Source organism: Takifugu rubripes, chromosome 15 (assembly GCF_901000725.2).
Source record: "Takifugu rubripes chromosome 15, fTakRub1.2, whole genome shotgun sequence".
NCBI classification, from domain to species: Eukaryota; Metazoa; Chordata; class Actinopteri; order Tetraodontiformes; family Tetraodontidae; genus Takifugu; species Takifugu rubripes.
Window position 1 is genome coordinate 6,863,003 of NC_042299.1, and position 15,663 is coordinate 6,878,665.

General features: G+C 45.1%; 1 protein-coding gene across 1 annotated transcript in view; it reads right to left on the reverse strand.

The window, feature by feature from the left end:
- The window catches only part of LOC101076971 (polypeptide N-acetylgalactosaminyltransferase 10-like), a 31,705-nt gene extending 18,940 nt beyond the window's left edge, over positions 1-12,765 (reverse strand). The window contains exons 1-3 of the mRNA XM_003970857.3: positions 12,535-12,765; positions 4,811-4,901; positions 2,561-2,699 (exon numbers count right to left, since the gene is read on the reverse strand). Of these exons, the coding sequence (XP_003970906.2) occupies positions 2,561-2,699; positions 4,811-4,901; positions 12,535-12,690 (386 nt within the window). The 5' untranslated portion in view covers positions 12,691-12,765. The remainder of the gene's footprint in view (positions 1-2,560; positions 2,700-4,810; positions 4,902-12,534) is intronic.
- Positions 12,766-15,663: the final 2,898 nt, after the last annotated feature.

Here is a 15,663-nt window from a genome sequence, read left to right on the forward strand (position 1 = left end):
CGGGGGGGGAGGTAAGCGTGCAAGGACTGGTTGTGATCGTGCATTCATTTGATTCAAAGGGTTATGAATACAATCAAATGCAGAGCATCAATATGTTTCCAGTCAAATAACCATTCTGTCAGAACACAATCCAGGCTTTAATCATGGCATAATGGGGTCATAAAGAAAACAATTTAACAACATCAGCCTTTTCTCTAATCCACCTGGAATCTGTTCCAAACACAAAAATATTTAATCCAGGTTCCATCCTTTGCTATTAGACTAAAAAAATCTACTGCCTCTCAGAGAGAGATGGAGGATGGTATCGTGAGGGGGAAAGAAGCTATTTTGGCAGTGAGGATCTGAATCTGCAGCCAATTGTAAAGGCTGAGGTGTAAAACTGCATCAAAAGAGCAATCTTCTGTTGTTACTAAAGTCTCGGTGTCACTCTGATCTCAGGCCCTCACAATAAAAATGTCTTTGTTGTTCATTTTCAATAATATAACAATATTACCCATAAGTATATCTCAATATACTCCCACCACTGACACCATACAGGAGGGTAAAAATCAGACTTTAGTTGCTGTTGTGGGTCTTTTCCGCAGCTCAGTCATGAAGTCAATGTTGTTCCGTAATGACAAATTTGATCTGAATATCTGCAGCACATGCAGATTTGAGTAGTCACCAACATGTGCGCCGATAGTGGGGTTGCAGCATCCACCTCGGCCGTGATCATTACAGCAGTCCCTGGGAAGACTGGGCAGGGAGGACTGGTTTGCAGAGCGAGGCAACTGGGACTGAGGGCGGTGAAGCGTGTCAGTGCGTCTCTTATTTATTCAAAGAATGCTAAGAGACAGGGACAGTGATCAGCAGGCATTTGGAAGGGAACTTTTAACAAGCCCCATCCAATTCCACAGGGGAACAGCGATGTGTGTGCGTGTGTGTGTGTGTGTTACTTCAATTAATTCTTGTCAACGTGCCGAAATCGAATGTGTCACTTGCAGGCCTGGAACTGGTTGCCTCTGAGGCACAGACAACATGCCAATCACTAAAATGCACACACTGCCTACCAGCCAGGTCTGTATGTGTGTCTCTGTGTCCGTGTGTGTAAATGGAGCTGCTTGGCAGGGAGAAATGGAGAGAAGGTGCATACATGGGATTGGTCACAGGGACTCTGACGAGTCTGGCAGGAGACGAGGTGACACCAATCTGCGACAGCAAGCACTCATTTAGCGCATTTGCATACTAATAATTTCCTTCCAGATGAAGCAGGACAGAATGTAAAGTTCCATGTAAACATTTTCTGGACAATAGAAAGAAGCTATGGTCATTATTTGTCCACTCATGGAAAACTAGAGAACACATTCATATTACGGCTGCAAATTGACTGACTGCTGCAGAATAACACCCCCTGTACGGTTTATGCTTCTATCAGCAGCCGCTAATGAGTTTTTAAAGATACCTAATGATGCTTGGATTTGATTATTATCATCAGTATGATGAAAACCACTTCAATCAAATTATATCCATGACTGTAAGTCTGTGGAAAACCAAATCCAGAGGCCAGTGGCCGAGACCAGCTCTAAGTGCACTGACATTTAAAGTTTACTTAGCTCTCTCTGTTCTCTCATGTTTGTCTCAAAAGGACACAGACAGCAGGAGAACAGGGGCTGGTGACAAGCAAATTAAAAAAGAACAACAGGAAGCAAAACGTCTAGCGGAAAATGCAAAATGTGGAGCTGAAGTGAAAGCATGACAGAGAAAAGTATGTTTGATAGTATCAGATCTTTTTTTTGGCGCTTGTTGTGTGTTTAAGTCTTCCTGTTGTGTTGGTTTCCTGTTTCCCCTTCTTCTTTTCCTCAGTAGTTCCTTCCTCTGGGTATCCTCGTGTCTTCCACCTGCGTCCTGCTCTGCCGTGATCTGTTCCACCTGTGATCTCGTCTGTGTTTTCTGTCTTTGTCAGATCATTGAGTGTTTCCATCCATCTGTCTTCTGTTTGGCGTCTCCTGAATGCTGGCACCTGCTTTTCTACTTATTTCCAGCGTTACTCCTTGCAATGTTTTATCTGTCTGTCTCTGCAATTCGGGCCCGATTTGGGTCTCTGTGTGCTTCCAAATGACCCTGAGACGGTTTGAAACCGAATTACAAAGAATTCTGGAACTAAAAAATAAAAAATCAACTGGGTCCAAGTGCAAGAACCCGATCTCCTCCTCTGTTTCTCTAATGGTGACTCTGTTTTAACAGATCTAATGAAAAGGGGGAGGGGAAGGGGGGCAGCTGGGGCTTTTTTTCCACAGCAAAGAGAAGGTCATGACAAAAAAGAGTCCCTGACCGGTGAATAAAACAATGTAAATTAATGTGCTAAAAAGATGTCTGAGATGAATAGACGATGAAAGATAAATAGACCATTTCAGGGTTTGTTTGTTTTTAAAATTCAATGCTAAAATCATCATTTTGACAGAATACATGTGCAAAACTAATAAAAGAAATTCAATTCAAGGCAAGAGTGCAGCAAATTTAGTCATTTTGTCATTATTTTATGTACATTTTTGGCTCGTGGGAACACGAGTGCGGGACTCACTCTGCATGGCGAATGTCGGGGAGAGAGCGGTTGAGGGAGATGCGGTCACTGATGTAAATGTTGAAGCCATTCTCCCTGTAGGCCTGATCCACCCTGTCAGAGTCTGTCAGAGGGAACGCTTTCCCCTGCTCGCCGTTACCTGTGTCAAATACAAACACACAGGCGGTTACATGTATGAAGCATCCTCGGGTAGCCAAAATTAGGTGAACCCAAGGTATTAAGCACCACATATGGCACCACCTACTGCAAATGGATCCCTCAACCTCAAGTGGGCTCCCTGCACACATCATCAGGCCTTTATTTCTCTATTTTCCCCACTTCCTCCACTGACTGTGTTTGTTTTGTGTGTCAGGCTTCTTGTCTGACTCAGTCTGCAGCGTGACGAGACTCCGGTCTAAAATAGACCTGAAGCTCGTTGTCTGCAGGGCACAGAAAGCTCTGGGAAGCTTCACAACGCCGCAGCTGGAATGGACACCAGAACCTCAGCCCAGCGTCTGAGGATCAGAGCTCAGACCAGCTGCCACAAAGGTTTTTATTCTTCAGCCAAACGGAACGGTACACACAGGCCATTTCAGCAGATAGAAGCAACTCAGGATGGCTAGTTTAGCTGAGTACTGACTTCTTTGTTTATATTTAGCATTTAAATGCCTCTTTGAAGTGAGCTAAAACACCTCACTCTTGGCTGATGAGCTGACATGTCCCAGGTTCTACCTCAGGCACGGATCAAACAAGCTCATTTCAGGAGTGCACAGAAAGGCACGGTGCTGCACGTTTCATTAGCCGCTCATCAATGTTCTCCACACAAACATGCAAACGATGCGCCTCGCCTGAGCTAGGAGAGGGATCAAATTAAAGGGAGCTGTCTTGTTCCATTAGGCAGAAATGATCCATCCATTTTCCTGACGGTAATAACTATGGAAAATAAACTCTCTCATTTTAATGGTTCATCCCGGACAAAAACAATTCTGCCCAATGTCGGACTTTTGTCTGCATAGTAAACATGTTACATAGATCACTGAAATTGTTCTGTTCCTCCTCTGGCAGAGGATTGTGCTCAGCTGAGCTCCAGATTCTGGGGCGTGACGTTATCTATTTATATGTTCATTCCTCATGAATTAATGGGTCTGAAGGCTGGTTATAGGTGTGAGGTTTATCTCGCTCTCTGTCTGCAGCACACAGATTGAAAGTCTCTCATCCACCAGCTGCGCCACAGATTTACTCATAATCACGTATCAGCGGCTTTAAAGAATTGTTTTCCCCCCACTTTTCTGAGGTTAGAAGGTATCAATTCCATTTGGAGGAAAATGAAAAACAAATGGATGAATTTGCTGCTTCCTCTGATGCTGGTATTTCTTATTTTTCTGGTTTTTTTCAGACAGGGAATCTTCTTAGACATGAAATTCAACTCTGATATTGTTCTATAGTTCTACTCCCAGAGGTCAAAAGATTTGAAATAAAACAATCAGGGTGGGAGCGAAGTACGGGCGACCTGATTTTCCGATTTCCCTCCTTTTTATTGCTAACTACAGTAATGTGGTTCAATTGAGGCTGAGATCAGGTGGCTAAACTGGGCAACAGCTCTACATTTGATGGATAACGTGTAAAGTCGCAAACACAATGCTCAACAAATAAACTACGCTCTTCCTAAAGTTATTTAAGTTTAACTTGGCATCGCCGTTGCTGAACCAACTCAGATATAATTCAGTTGAGCTGCCGTCTGTGGTTCTGCAGCGAAAGCTTTAGCGTTTATTGGCTCCTAACCTGAGATGTAATTTAAAGGTCCATTATTGGATGTTTACAACCAAAATGCTTTTCAGCTGTGACGTTCAGGTTTGAAGATCGGGTTGGAAGCTGATCCAGGCTATGGGTGATAGATGTGAGCTTAGGGCCACATCTTTTGGTCTCATTCACTTCTTGTTTCCTTTCAGTCCAGCTCATTTGCTGCACAATTACCAGCTAAAACTGTCAGAGAGTCGCATAAAGAATAAGAAGCTGAAGTAATGCTTTTCATTCATGCCTTTGGGGTAAATCAATGCTTATTGTAGAAGATTAACTGTGTTTAATTATGATCTCAGAACTGTTTTTGCAGGATTGGTTCAGTCGGCTGAAGAGGGGAAAATCCAATGGAGGAATTAGGAAGCAAAAAAAAGCGACTCAAAATAGATTTGCTGCTTTGTGTGCGCACGTGCGCGTGGGCGTGCGTGTGACCATAAGACCATTTATTTCTGCGCATCATCTTCGGAGACTGACCCGTGCGAGCGGCATCTTTCCTTATCGCCTCGTAGTCGTGCCAGTCGACCCGACGCACGCCGTCGACCCCCACCTGGGCGACCCTTCTCATCTGCAAGGACACACACAACACAACTCAGGTCACACACATTCAGACACATTTGTACAAAACGTTGCTCATGTCCAAAATGGGATTTGGATTTGCAATAACAGACAAAATCGGTCAATATAAAACAACCGAAAAGAAACGGAACTTATATATATATATCACGTTCATATCTGAAAATGAATCCTTCCTCCATTTGCGGCAGAAAACATCGACTGCTTTGCATCATATTTCAAAGACAGCCCTAATAAACCACGATGGACTTCCTGTTAGTTTTTCCAACATATTCTGCGTCACATGCTCTCAATGCTGCTCGGTTGGACTTATCACGGCCTGTTTAAAAAGCAGAAATTATTATTTTCTTTTCTAGAAAGTCAGCGACTGAACCCAGCTGACGACTGTTACGGTGGTATGATGGCAGGGAACACAATAAAAGATGATTTTCATGCTCAGTCTGGCCTCAGGCAACTGAGCTGCAGCAGCTAATTGGACCACCGACATCAGTAGACCAAAGTAGCTCACTGTAAAGCAGCATCTACAGCAAGTCACCTCCGCTGCTCTGAAGCTGCAAGTTTTATCAAGTCAAATGTCAGAATGTTTTTCCTTTTTCTTCTTTTGTTGCATCATATGGTGTGTGCGTCTCTCCGGACCCTCATAAGAAGCCAGAGTCCATCCTTCCCACTAACAGGAAGTGACTGTGCCAGCAAATGTAGAGGACCTCACAGGGAACAAACAGCCAGGGGAGTTTCGCTCTGAGAAAAGCTGTCGGAATCACTCCACGGTAATATGCATGAAACCAAACTGGACGCCACATTAAACCAGCATTCTAGTGGAAACGTCCATTTCCTCCAGACCGCAGAGGCATTCGATCCCTTTCATTTAATTCATCGACTTCAATTGAATTCAGTTCAGTTCGTTTAAAAATTACTGTCATTCTGCATCGTGCCCACGCATAGCTCTCAGGCCTACCTTTGAATATGAAGCTAAACATCCCAAAACAAACTGCGGTAGAGGTAACGGCGCGTTTAACTTTCCACTAACGACAACGCGCAGTATTTGTGGACAAATGTTCGGTGGGAGGGTTGTTTGCATGAAATATTCAACAAGTTCAAGTTTATGTGACATTCGAGATTGCAAGCGTGAAATTTTTTTTTTTAAGATAACCTGGCTTTACGACGCACAAAAATCGATACCTGCATCCGTTTATCGCGAGTGAAGGAAGCACTTTTGCTCCAAAGCTGACCAGCAACTCCACATCTGAGCACAACTTGGCCAAATCAGATCAATGTGAGGTATCTTTATTCGCTGTTCAGTGGCTGAAGCTGCTTAATACATTCATGGCTTCAGCAAAAAGAATCAGTTTTGAAGAATCTCACCTAATTGGTTCTTAACATGGTCTTCTGGGAGAGGTGGGGGCCATCCCATCCTCCCATTAATGCAGGGAGAAAGATAATGGATGTGTGCACAAAGGCTGATGTCCATTTTCTCAGTGCTGACTTGCAGTGTTTAATCACCCACAGCAGGAACACTCCAAAAAATATTAAACTCAAACTTTACACATAATTGTCAGTGAATTGAGGTTGGTTGCGTGGAAATTGATGCTAACATACAGAAACCACTGCTACAGCTCTCAGTCACCAGTCAGGCAGCTCAAACCTGCATCTCACATGAGCCCGGAGACGCCTGACTCGTCTAATCCGAATCTGATCCACTCAAGCAGCAAAGCAGCGCTTCGGGTCCAAACTCGTATCGCCACATCAGCGGCCTCGCAAGAGCCTTTCTGAGTGGAGAACCAGAACTCTGCTCTTCCTTTCTGCCGGCCGTCGTCGCAGGGCTGAGCTTCACGCTGCCGCAAACAAATCAGCGCTCGCGGCGCTTTTGCCCCGCATCTGCATTCGAGGTGCAGCGTCGGCGGCTAACAGGCCGTGACAGGAACTGCACCCCGAGCCACGCAACCCGTGTTTTAGCTGTCAACTGGTGAATCATTAATTGCAAAACACCGAGTCACATAAGCGACAGGCCTCAGTGGCGGGTCATAATTTATGAAGGCAGAGACAAAAACACTCAAGTCAGCGATGGAAAGTGGCCGAATGTGTGTGTTTGGGCCGAGACGCTTCTTTATTTCATTAGGCTCTCTCCCCCAGACAGTTATTGCCCAGTCATTACAGGCTAATATACCACAGTTGGGCTGAATATTTGATTCTGATTGGCTGCAGGCTGTCCATTAATTTCTGATAATGGAGCCCTGAGTGGATGGAGTGAAACCGTCCATTCACTACTGGCGGTTAATGGTCGGGCCGCCGCCGCACAAGCATTTTTCGTCATCGTCGACAAATGATGCCAAAGATGAGAGTGCAAATGTGGCGGCGTGCCAGTGGCGTCCACGTTACTGCCCCAACAGCCTTCACGTGAAGGTATGAAAAGATTTCGGATTTTTCTCCTTTATTTCCACGCAGCGAGATGTGGGAGCTGTAAAGGCAGCGGTGGCGCGCCTTGAGTTGTAGAAGCGAACAAACGTGAAGCTTTTTCATTGCAGGAACTCAAAGGAGGGCGGCTCTCCTATCCTGGATGTTTCAGATTCATCAAGAATGACAATGTTTCCTGATAAATATCCTCCTAATATCCTATCAATACTCATCACACCTAAAGTTCAGTTCTCTACCATCCTTCACTGCCTCCCACTGGTTTGAGAAAATGCCGCCCATGTGGCCCCTGAAAGCAGCTGAAAAGGGTCCTGGATCTTCTCCTGGAGGTGGAATAAACTTCCTTGAACACCACTAACTCAATCTCTCATGTTCAACTACTACATTTCTTTCCCTAATCAGCCCTAATTTAAGTGTATATTTGTATCATCTGTTCTATTTCACTTTAAAGATGCACAGTTGGACACCCCCCCCCCCCCCCCCCCCCCCCCCCCCCCCCCCCACCCCCGCTCTGTTGTGTGTCTAATTGGATGTGTTTGTTGTGATTACATTGATTCTTGCTTTTGACCTTTGCCTGACCTTGACCTGGGAGTTTGCTCGGCTGTCCGATAAATCATTAGGCTGAAAGAGTTCTGCCGCCGCGTCGCATCCCTCCATCCTCCAGCACAAATCCAACATTCTCACTAAAGCATAAACCTCAAAACTACTCAAAATCAATAGCATTTCTAAAGGCGCTCCCACCTTTATGCAGCTCTGCTGCTTTCTCATTTCTCACGTCTGCTTCTCTCAGACACCTTTATGCTTCCTTTCACACCAACGATGTTCGACATAGACGGAGGATGGAGGTGGGCCTTTGTTTGGTGGAACAGAGAGGCCAGCATTACCAGCAGGGCAGAGCCTCTGATAAGAATGAGAGTGCCAGTGCCTTCTCTGAGGAGATGGAATCAGACTGGCCGGGGTCAACGCTTCCCCTCCTTCACAATGAGGAGAAAAGGGAAGCTTTTCACTCCTTTTTTCCCTCCTTTCTGATCAGTCTGATTGCAGACAGATCTGGCTCACACCCCAGAGATGCAATTACTGATCTTTTCAGTTTCACCTCATCCTCCGGACCCTCCTCCACCTTCAGTCACTGCTTTGACAAGTCAATCTACAGCGGGGGCTCAAGTTTCCCCTTAAGTCCTCGAAGAAGAAACTTTCTGAGTCTACCAGGTGATTTAGCTCTCCTTCATAGATCACAGTTTCATGTTTTTCACCGTGTCCAAAAATGTGCCTCTTGTGTAACTCCTCACCTTGACATTTCCAGCAAGCCAAGCTAAAGCTCGTCACAGAGAGGAAACACGCCAACGCTAACCAGCGCCGTTGTCAGTAGCTCAACCCCCCCAGGCCGCCGCCTTCTCCTTCCTGTCTGAGGCAGTCAGGAGTTTGAGGCAGAGGACCTCCAGGCTCCTGCAGTGAGCCACTCCAGCCCAACACAGAGGAGTTCTGCCGGGCCGCTGTGCAGTCTATTATCTCCCAAAAGGAGTCATTATGGAGCGTCCTGCTGAGACGAGAGAGCTGGCACAGGAGCAGAGGGACGCCAGGCGTCCTGCACCTCCTCCAGCCTCGAACTTTTGTTCCCGTATTGATGGATGGTGAGGAGCAAACTGAGATAAAAGATGTGTTTTTTACCCACTGCTGTTTCTATGAAAGAGCCAAAGATGGTTCTAAACACCAAGTGAAGTCCAATTTATTTACTGCAGCTCGGGCTCAAAATTTGTAACACCTCCATTTGGGATTAAATCATAGATGTTCAAATAAAGGCTCAAAATATTCCAGTGAAATGATAATACAAGCAATTCAAAGAACAAGGAAAATAGGAACTCAACCCCACTGTGGGATGTAATCAGCTAACACAACTGTTGCTGTGGTAAGTATAGTATAGAATGTTTAGAAGGCAAACATTCCCCTACGTTAGGATATTTGGACCCTATCTAATGGATGTGTAAATGTAATTCAGGAGCTGGTACTTCTCCTCGCTCCTCCTCTCCTGATGGACCAGCATGAGACACCAGGAGGTCTAATCCAAAAGTGTGTTTGTCCTTTTTGCACTGTCCGCTTCACATTTACATGAATAAACAGGGCCTCACATTACACACCCAAAGAGGAGCAAACTCAAAAACACTCCTCCAGTTCAGAGCCGCCCTGCTATCACCTGCTAACAGGCAGCTTAAAGCTTATTAATAGAGCCTGCTGCTGGATACAGGCAGCAAATGTACAGATATCTCCATTTAAATGCACCGTTCTACCACTGAACCCTGTTATCCTGTATAAACACACTATCACGAGCAGTCTGGGTTTTATAAGCCTGTTAAGTACATCCTGTAAAGTTAACCTCTCACTGAAGACCTTCTAATCAGTGAAATACGGGGCTCAGACTCCGCAGAGTTTGTTTTCCCACATCCTGCTATCAGCTGAGGGAAAGGAGGACGTATTTGTGTGCAGGCGGCAGGGACAGCCTGCTTTACTCCCCTGTAATGTGAGGAGGAGACTGGGATGATGTATCACCACTGCCATATCGTGGGTTATTGTGAGACTGGCTTCAAATGAGTGTGCGGACTCACAGTCCAAGACAATCCTGGAAAACTCACATGCGCACGCATCAATAGCCCCACGGTCCATCCCGGCATTCCTGAATCTAACGCTGGCGGCCCCTGCGGTGACGCTAACAATCAAACAAGCTCTTACGCGCCGGGTGTGCTGCAGATGGAGGGGCTGTGCTCTGATGATTTTGGCTTAAAGGGGTTCTTACCTGCATCAGTCTTAAATTTAGCTGAGCAGCTTCTAGTGGGCTCGTCTCCTGCCACCCGCACACCTGCCCCATCTGAAGCAGGCTCTGCCCCGCTGGGATCGCCGCTCGCCGCGGTCAGGAGGAGCAGACGCACTGTTTCGACACTCACTGCTGTCAGCATTTACGCACAGCGTGCAGCGTGTAGCAGAGCCGGCCCCGGGGCCCTTCCTCCGTAAACAAGGCTCAGGGAAAAACTGATGTTTAATTTCTAGCATTTTCACCTCGCTTCCCAGTTTAGGAGTCGTCTGGAGCCAGGATAAATGACGGCCTGGAGCTCAGCGGAGCTGGTGTTCAGAACACAGACCTGTCTGGATTCTTTTGGGATGGACCTGATATGAATCCCAGCATGTGTTTCAACATTAACTCAACAATTCATTCAGCCCGTACTTCTATTTCTAACAATGTCGGCGTTCTTTATGATTTGATTTACTTGCATTTTGCTATAACCTATTAGTGCCTCAGCTGAATGTAGAAGCACTAAAGAGATTAATAATTTATTCAAAATATATAAAAGATAAATAGAACTGATATTATCGATAAATAGAAGTGTGTCCACTGATGATGTGTGTCCGACATCAGACATTTAAGGCGTGTTTTGGGAAAAAGAAGTAAAATTGATGGTCCGAAATGTTTAAGTTGCTACTTGGGATTCGGGCGGCAACGCCGGCCGCAAGTCAGAGTTCCACTTCTCAGCGAAGGTGGCAGGAAAAACGTGATGGAAAAACCAAACGGAACGAATGGAAAAGAGGAGAGCGAGAAACGTCAGCTGAGTAAATAAACAACTGATGGATGCGCCTGATAAAGCAGCGTACGAAAGAGAGCCGAGCTGGTTCTGTTTGTGTTTAATCTGAGGATTATAATTTAATGATTCAGACTGTACGCACGACTAAAGCAGACAGAATTCACCAGAGGGGCGGATGGAAACAAAATATCCATCTCTAACAAGACGCATGGGGGAAAACCCTGAATGGGATATTGATTTTTATCTACTTCGGTGAAGCCGTAACGGCCCACTGGGAGCGCAAACACACATGCATGCTTTCCTCCTGCTTTGCATCAAAAAACTCTCAAGTTTTAAAGCCTCACATCAGCTCGTTCTGCGCCGACTATAAAACGCGAAAGGAGCGGAAACGATCCTGCAACGACCGAGCAAAGCCTCCTTTAAACTGCCACACGGCAGAGAATATAAATCTCCCTCCCTCATAATATTCACCAGGGCACGCCGCTTCAATCGAACTCGCAAATTAAGACACATTATGTAATTAGCTTTATTATTGTGAGATCTAGAGGGACGTGAGGGGGCAATCTATACAAACTGTACTCGCAGGAAGAAATGAGATTTGTTCTGCATCACAAAACACTGGAGACTTCTTAATGATGCTGAATATGTTATAATTTGCCGTATAAAACCTGCGCTTCTCTCTGGGATGAACGGCTGAGGAGTCCAATACTGGAAAATGAATAGAAGAAATCAATTTTGATGGGGGTTGCAGTAAGCAAGATGTTATCTGCGGTTCCTAAGCAGAAAGCAGCCCCGGCGTTGATTCAGTCATCCCTCCGACCCCTCCGTCGGGGGTTGTAAGCTGCGGGTCTCTCATCTTGGGTTATCGGCGCAGAGAAAGGATGAAATCGAAGCAAATGTCACTAAGAGGGAACCTGATGGGGGAAGAAGTGCAGGCAGATCCTCATATGCTTTAATCTGCCACCTGCGACCTGCTGGTGCCCCGCGCCACTTTATCACGCTGACCTTATTTTAGGGTGTCAACGTGGCCGCGTGACTCTGTTCATAGTGCATCTCTCCAGATCTCATTCCAACACCCGCAGACAACCTGATGATGATCCTCTAATGGGGAAGTCACAAGTGTGAGAGACACACGGAACACAAGAGCACTTTATTCAGCCCCCAATGGAAAATCTGTCCAGATTTAAAGAGTTGCTTTGACTTTAGGGCGGCAAATTAACGATGTGAGGCGGCTTTAAGACACACTGCTAATTACGTCATCGTGATTTTTAATTGAATGATTACTACTAGATAAGAAATGTTGGGAAATGTGTGTTAAAAGTTCACAAGCTGGAGCGAGTAAATACTGAAACTTTCCTGTTACTGTTGAAATTGTCACAATTTCTGCTCCCGTGAATAAACCCACTTCAGCGAACTATTTAAATCGTACTTTTTAACCAGCCACCGGGGCTGAGACGCCTCTTCTTGCTGCTCTGCGCCCGAACCTCAGAGCCTCTCTGCCGGGATGGGGCTCTGTGTCCCCGCGGCTGGAGCTTCAGCGGTGGGAAGCATAACACCGGTGCTGACGGTGGGTTTACTGGGTTTAGTGGAATCCCAGTGAATGAGCCGCTGAAAGAAGCCCAGTTTAACCCGACGCGCTCTTCTTACCTGTAACGGGAGGATGCCGCCCGGTCCGTCCGTGTTGGGCGAGTTGTAGAACGCCCGGTCCCGGTACAAGGACCAGAGTCCGACATTGGGGAGGAAAAGCAGAGCCGCCAAGAGCAGCCCGGCGACCTGCAGCAGCCGCTTCTCTCTCCGCCTCATGTCCCCGGAGGATGTGAGTGACGCTTGCGACTCCGCTCTTCTCTCGGCGAGAGCAACTACCGGAGTGACGGCGGCCACCGGCCGCCCGCGCGAGTACAGGGGAGCTGGGCACGTGCACCCATTCCACATCCGCTCGGGGATTTCAAAATAAGAGGAGCGACAGAAAAAGCGCGTCGGTAAAGTAATTAGTCAAATATGCAATGAGACGCGGTGATCCACGTGATATTAAATTATAGGCAACAACGCTTCTTACGAACCAAAAAACTACAAAAGAGTTTGGGAAAATAAAGAAAATAACAATTACAATAGACTGAAGCCACGTTTTCATTCTGTGCTGTGGTGACATATTATGTCTAATTAAAACTGAGTTATGCTGAATAAATGACAATCAGTTACAAATATAACCTATAACAGCAGATGTAGTTTAGCAGTGTAACAAAGAAGAATCCAAAGAGTTGCTACAATGGAAAATGGACAGTTGGGTCACTCTGTGGACTTTTAATGTGAATTTTTTTTGTCAATCCATCATTAGACTGGTGCTTATTTATTCTGGTGGCAAGAGCCAGATGCAAATGCATATTGACACTACATTTTTAATAGAAACCACAGATTTAATCATTTTTTTAAAGCAAACCCACGTTAAAACCTTAAAAAATAAACCAAAATAAACCATACAGCGTAATGATCTAGCGTTTTCAAGAAATTCCGTGTTTTTCATGTTTATTGTTCATTAAATGCGTGCCATATTTCTGGCTGCATGTTTTCATATGTGTAATTACCATTGTTATATAGTAATTATGAATGTGTCGCATCCTCCGGTCAATACTTTTGTTTTGAAAGGTCATAAGTGGTCTTTCCTGCGTAATTCTTAATATTTCCCAACTTGATGTTCTTTAAAAGTTTTTTCCCCTTTCAAAAATCATAGATACACATCTAAATCTAGAGCTGCATTAAAGAACAGAGAGAAGAATAAATGTAAACCATTTGATTTTGTCTCTGCAACGTGACTGTAATTTTAACGTGACACTCCTCCCCCCTCCCTACAACAGATTTCTACAGTCATCCTCTCTCTTACTGTAATTGCTCATTATTAGAATGCACCGCTGCAAGCATCTGATAATTTTCTAAATAGGCTGGTTGAACATGTTCTGTTTGTTTGACCTACGAGGGCAGATTTCACAGCTCACTACATTAGCGGCAAATAGTATTTCAGTAATTGGTTTTCAGTGAAGTCACGGCCCGGCCGGTCCATTCTGGATGAGCTCCACTAATGGTTTTCAGTGCAGCGGTGAGAGAATCCGTGGTCTGCTATCAGTGGATATTAATACTGACATTTTTGCTATTTTGATGTCAGGCGAATTACCTTGATTTTACGGAACCACTTTCAAATCCTCGCTGAGCCTGTGACATAAGCAGGAGCACTTATTGAGCTTAAATCCCCGCCACATTCAGAGGTGCCCGGGTTCATCCATAATTCATGCAGGGTGACGCTGAACAGATTGAATTGTCACAAATCGGGGCGTTATAGATGGAGAGGACGCGGGAGGAATGAGCTTCCCTCTTACAGGAGTTAAAAAAAGGAGGATTAGAGACGTCCGATCATCCTGGGGTCAGGTCCACTCCCGCACAGTGTGGTTAATCTTCAATTAACCCACAGTCATTCTCACACCCATGCAGATGTGTCAAATGCAAATGTTGGATTAGGAAGATGCTTGATGGGTTGAAAAATGGGTCCATTCATGGTGTGTCAGAGGTCAGGGTGAAGCCGCAAATCTGCTGCCACTTTGGTGTCAAAGGGCATCGGGGGCAAAACAAGAGGGGCAGCTTGTATAGACCCCAAGAGACAGTCAGATGATCCAGTAACGAATGACGAACTGTCACGATCGACGCTTTGTTTGTCCAGGACGAGCTGTGACTGCACAAAATCTACTGGGATATACTGAATGGGTTTTCCTGAACTGTTAGATCCTTGCAGCACCTTATTTACAATTCAGTTTCATAATCTAAATGTCACCGGCTAACCGCCACTGTTTGCTCGTCACCTCTGTTTCTGCCTAATGTGACAATGTTGTTTTTAACTGGGCTGAGCTGCGGTTAGCTGTGCACCACTGCTTGTTTTCCTGCTGATTAAACAGATAAATGTGTGTAATTATTTCTCCTCCTGCGGCTTTAGCCAAGCTAACATGTTACCCTTCTGGAAATGAAAAAACACAATTTTCTTTTTTTTTCCTTTGGAACATAAAATGACCCTGTTTGAAATCAATATCATGAGTCAAGAAACCACTATTAAGTGGCGATGTAAGGCTACACAGCATGTAGCAGAAAGAAAAACATATTTAAAGATATAAGTGTAAAATAACAGTGAGACAACATTTATGATTGCAATGTTGCAGTGCAACAGTTGATGGCAACAAGAAACAAAACTAAACACATCTACTGTACACACACCGTCTTTCAATCAGCTGGGTTAATATTTACATGAGGCACATTTTCTGGCACGAAGAGTGTTGATTTAATTCCAGTAATAATATGGAAATGCTTCATGCATTTAAAATCTCTGCATTAAATCACTAATATGAGCTGTAGAGTCCAAAACGTTCCCATAATGGAACTCGGAGGCTGCGCCGGCTTTCTTTTCTCTGCTGATAAAGAGCAGGTAGAGGACTCAGGGCACAATTTATGTGTGAAAGTGCCCTTTCTTAATGCCATGAAAGGTTAAGAAGTGGTAATTCATGTGGCATGGAGTGCACGAATGGAGCCGAAGCAGAGCTGTTCTATATGCTCCATTTCTACAAAGGTGCTTTGGTTTACTAGGAAAATCTCCAAGGGCTCAGTAAGGAGAATCATCCGGACTAACCAGCATGCTTTTAAAGAGACTCGTGTTGTAAAACTCACACTCCAATAATACGTTTTTGAGGTTGAAGGTAAAACATGTACAAAAAGTGAGGAGCGTCTTCCTTTATAATGGTACCA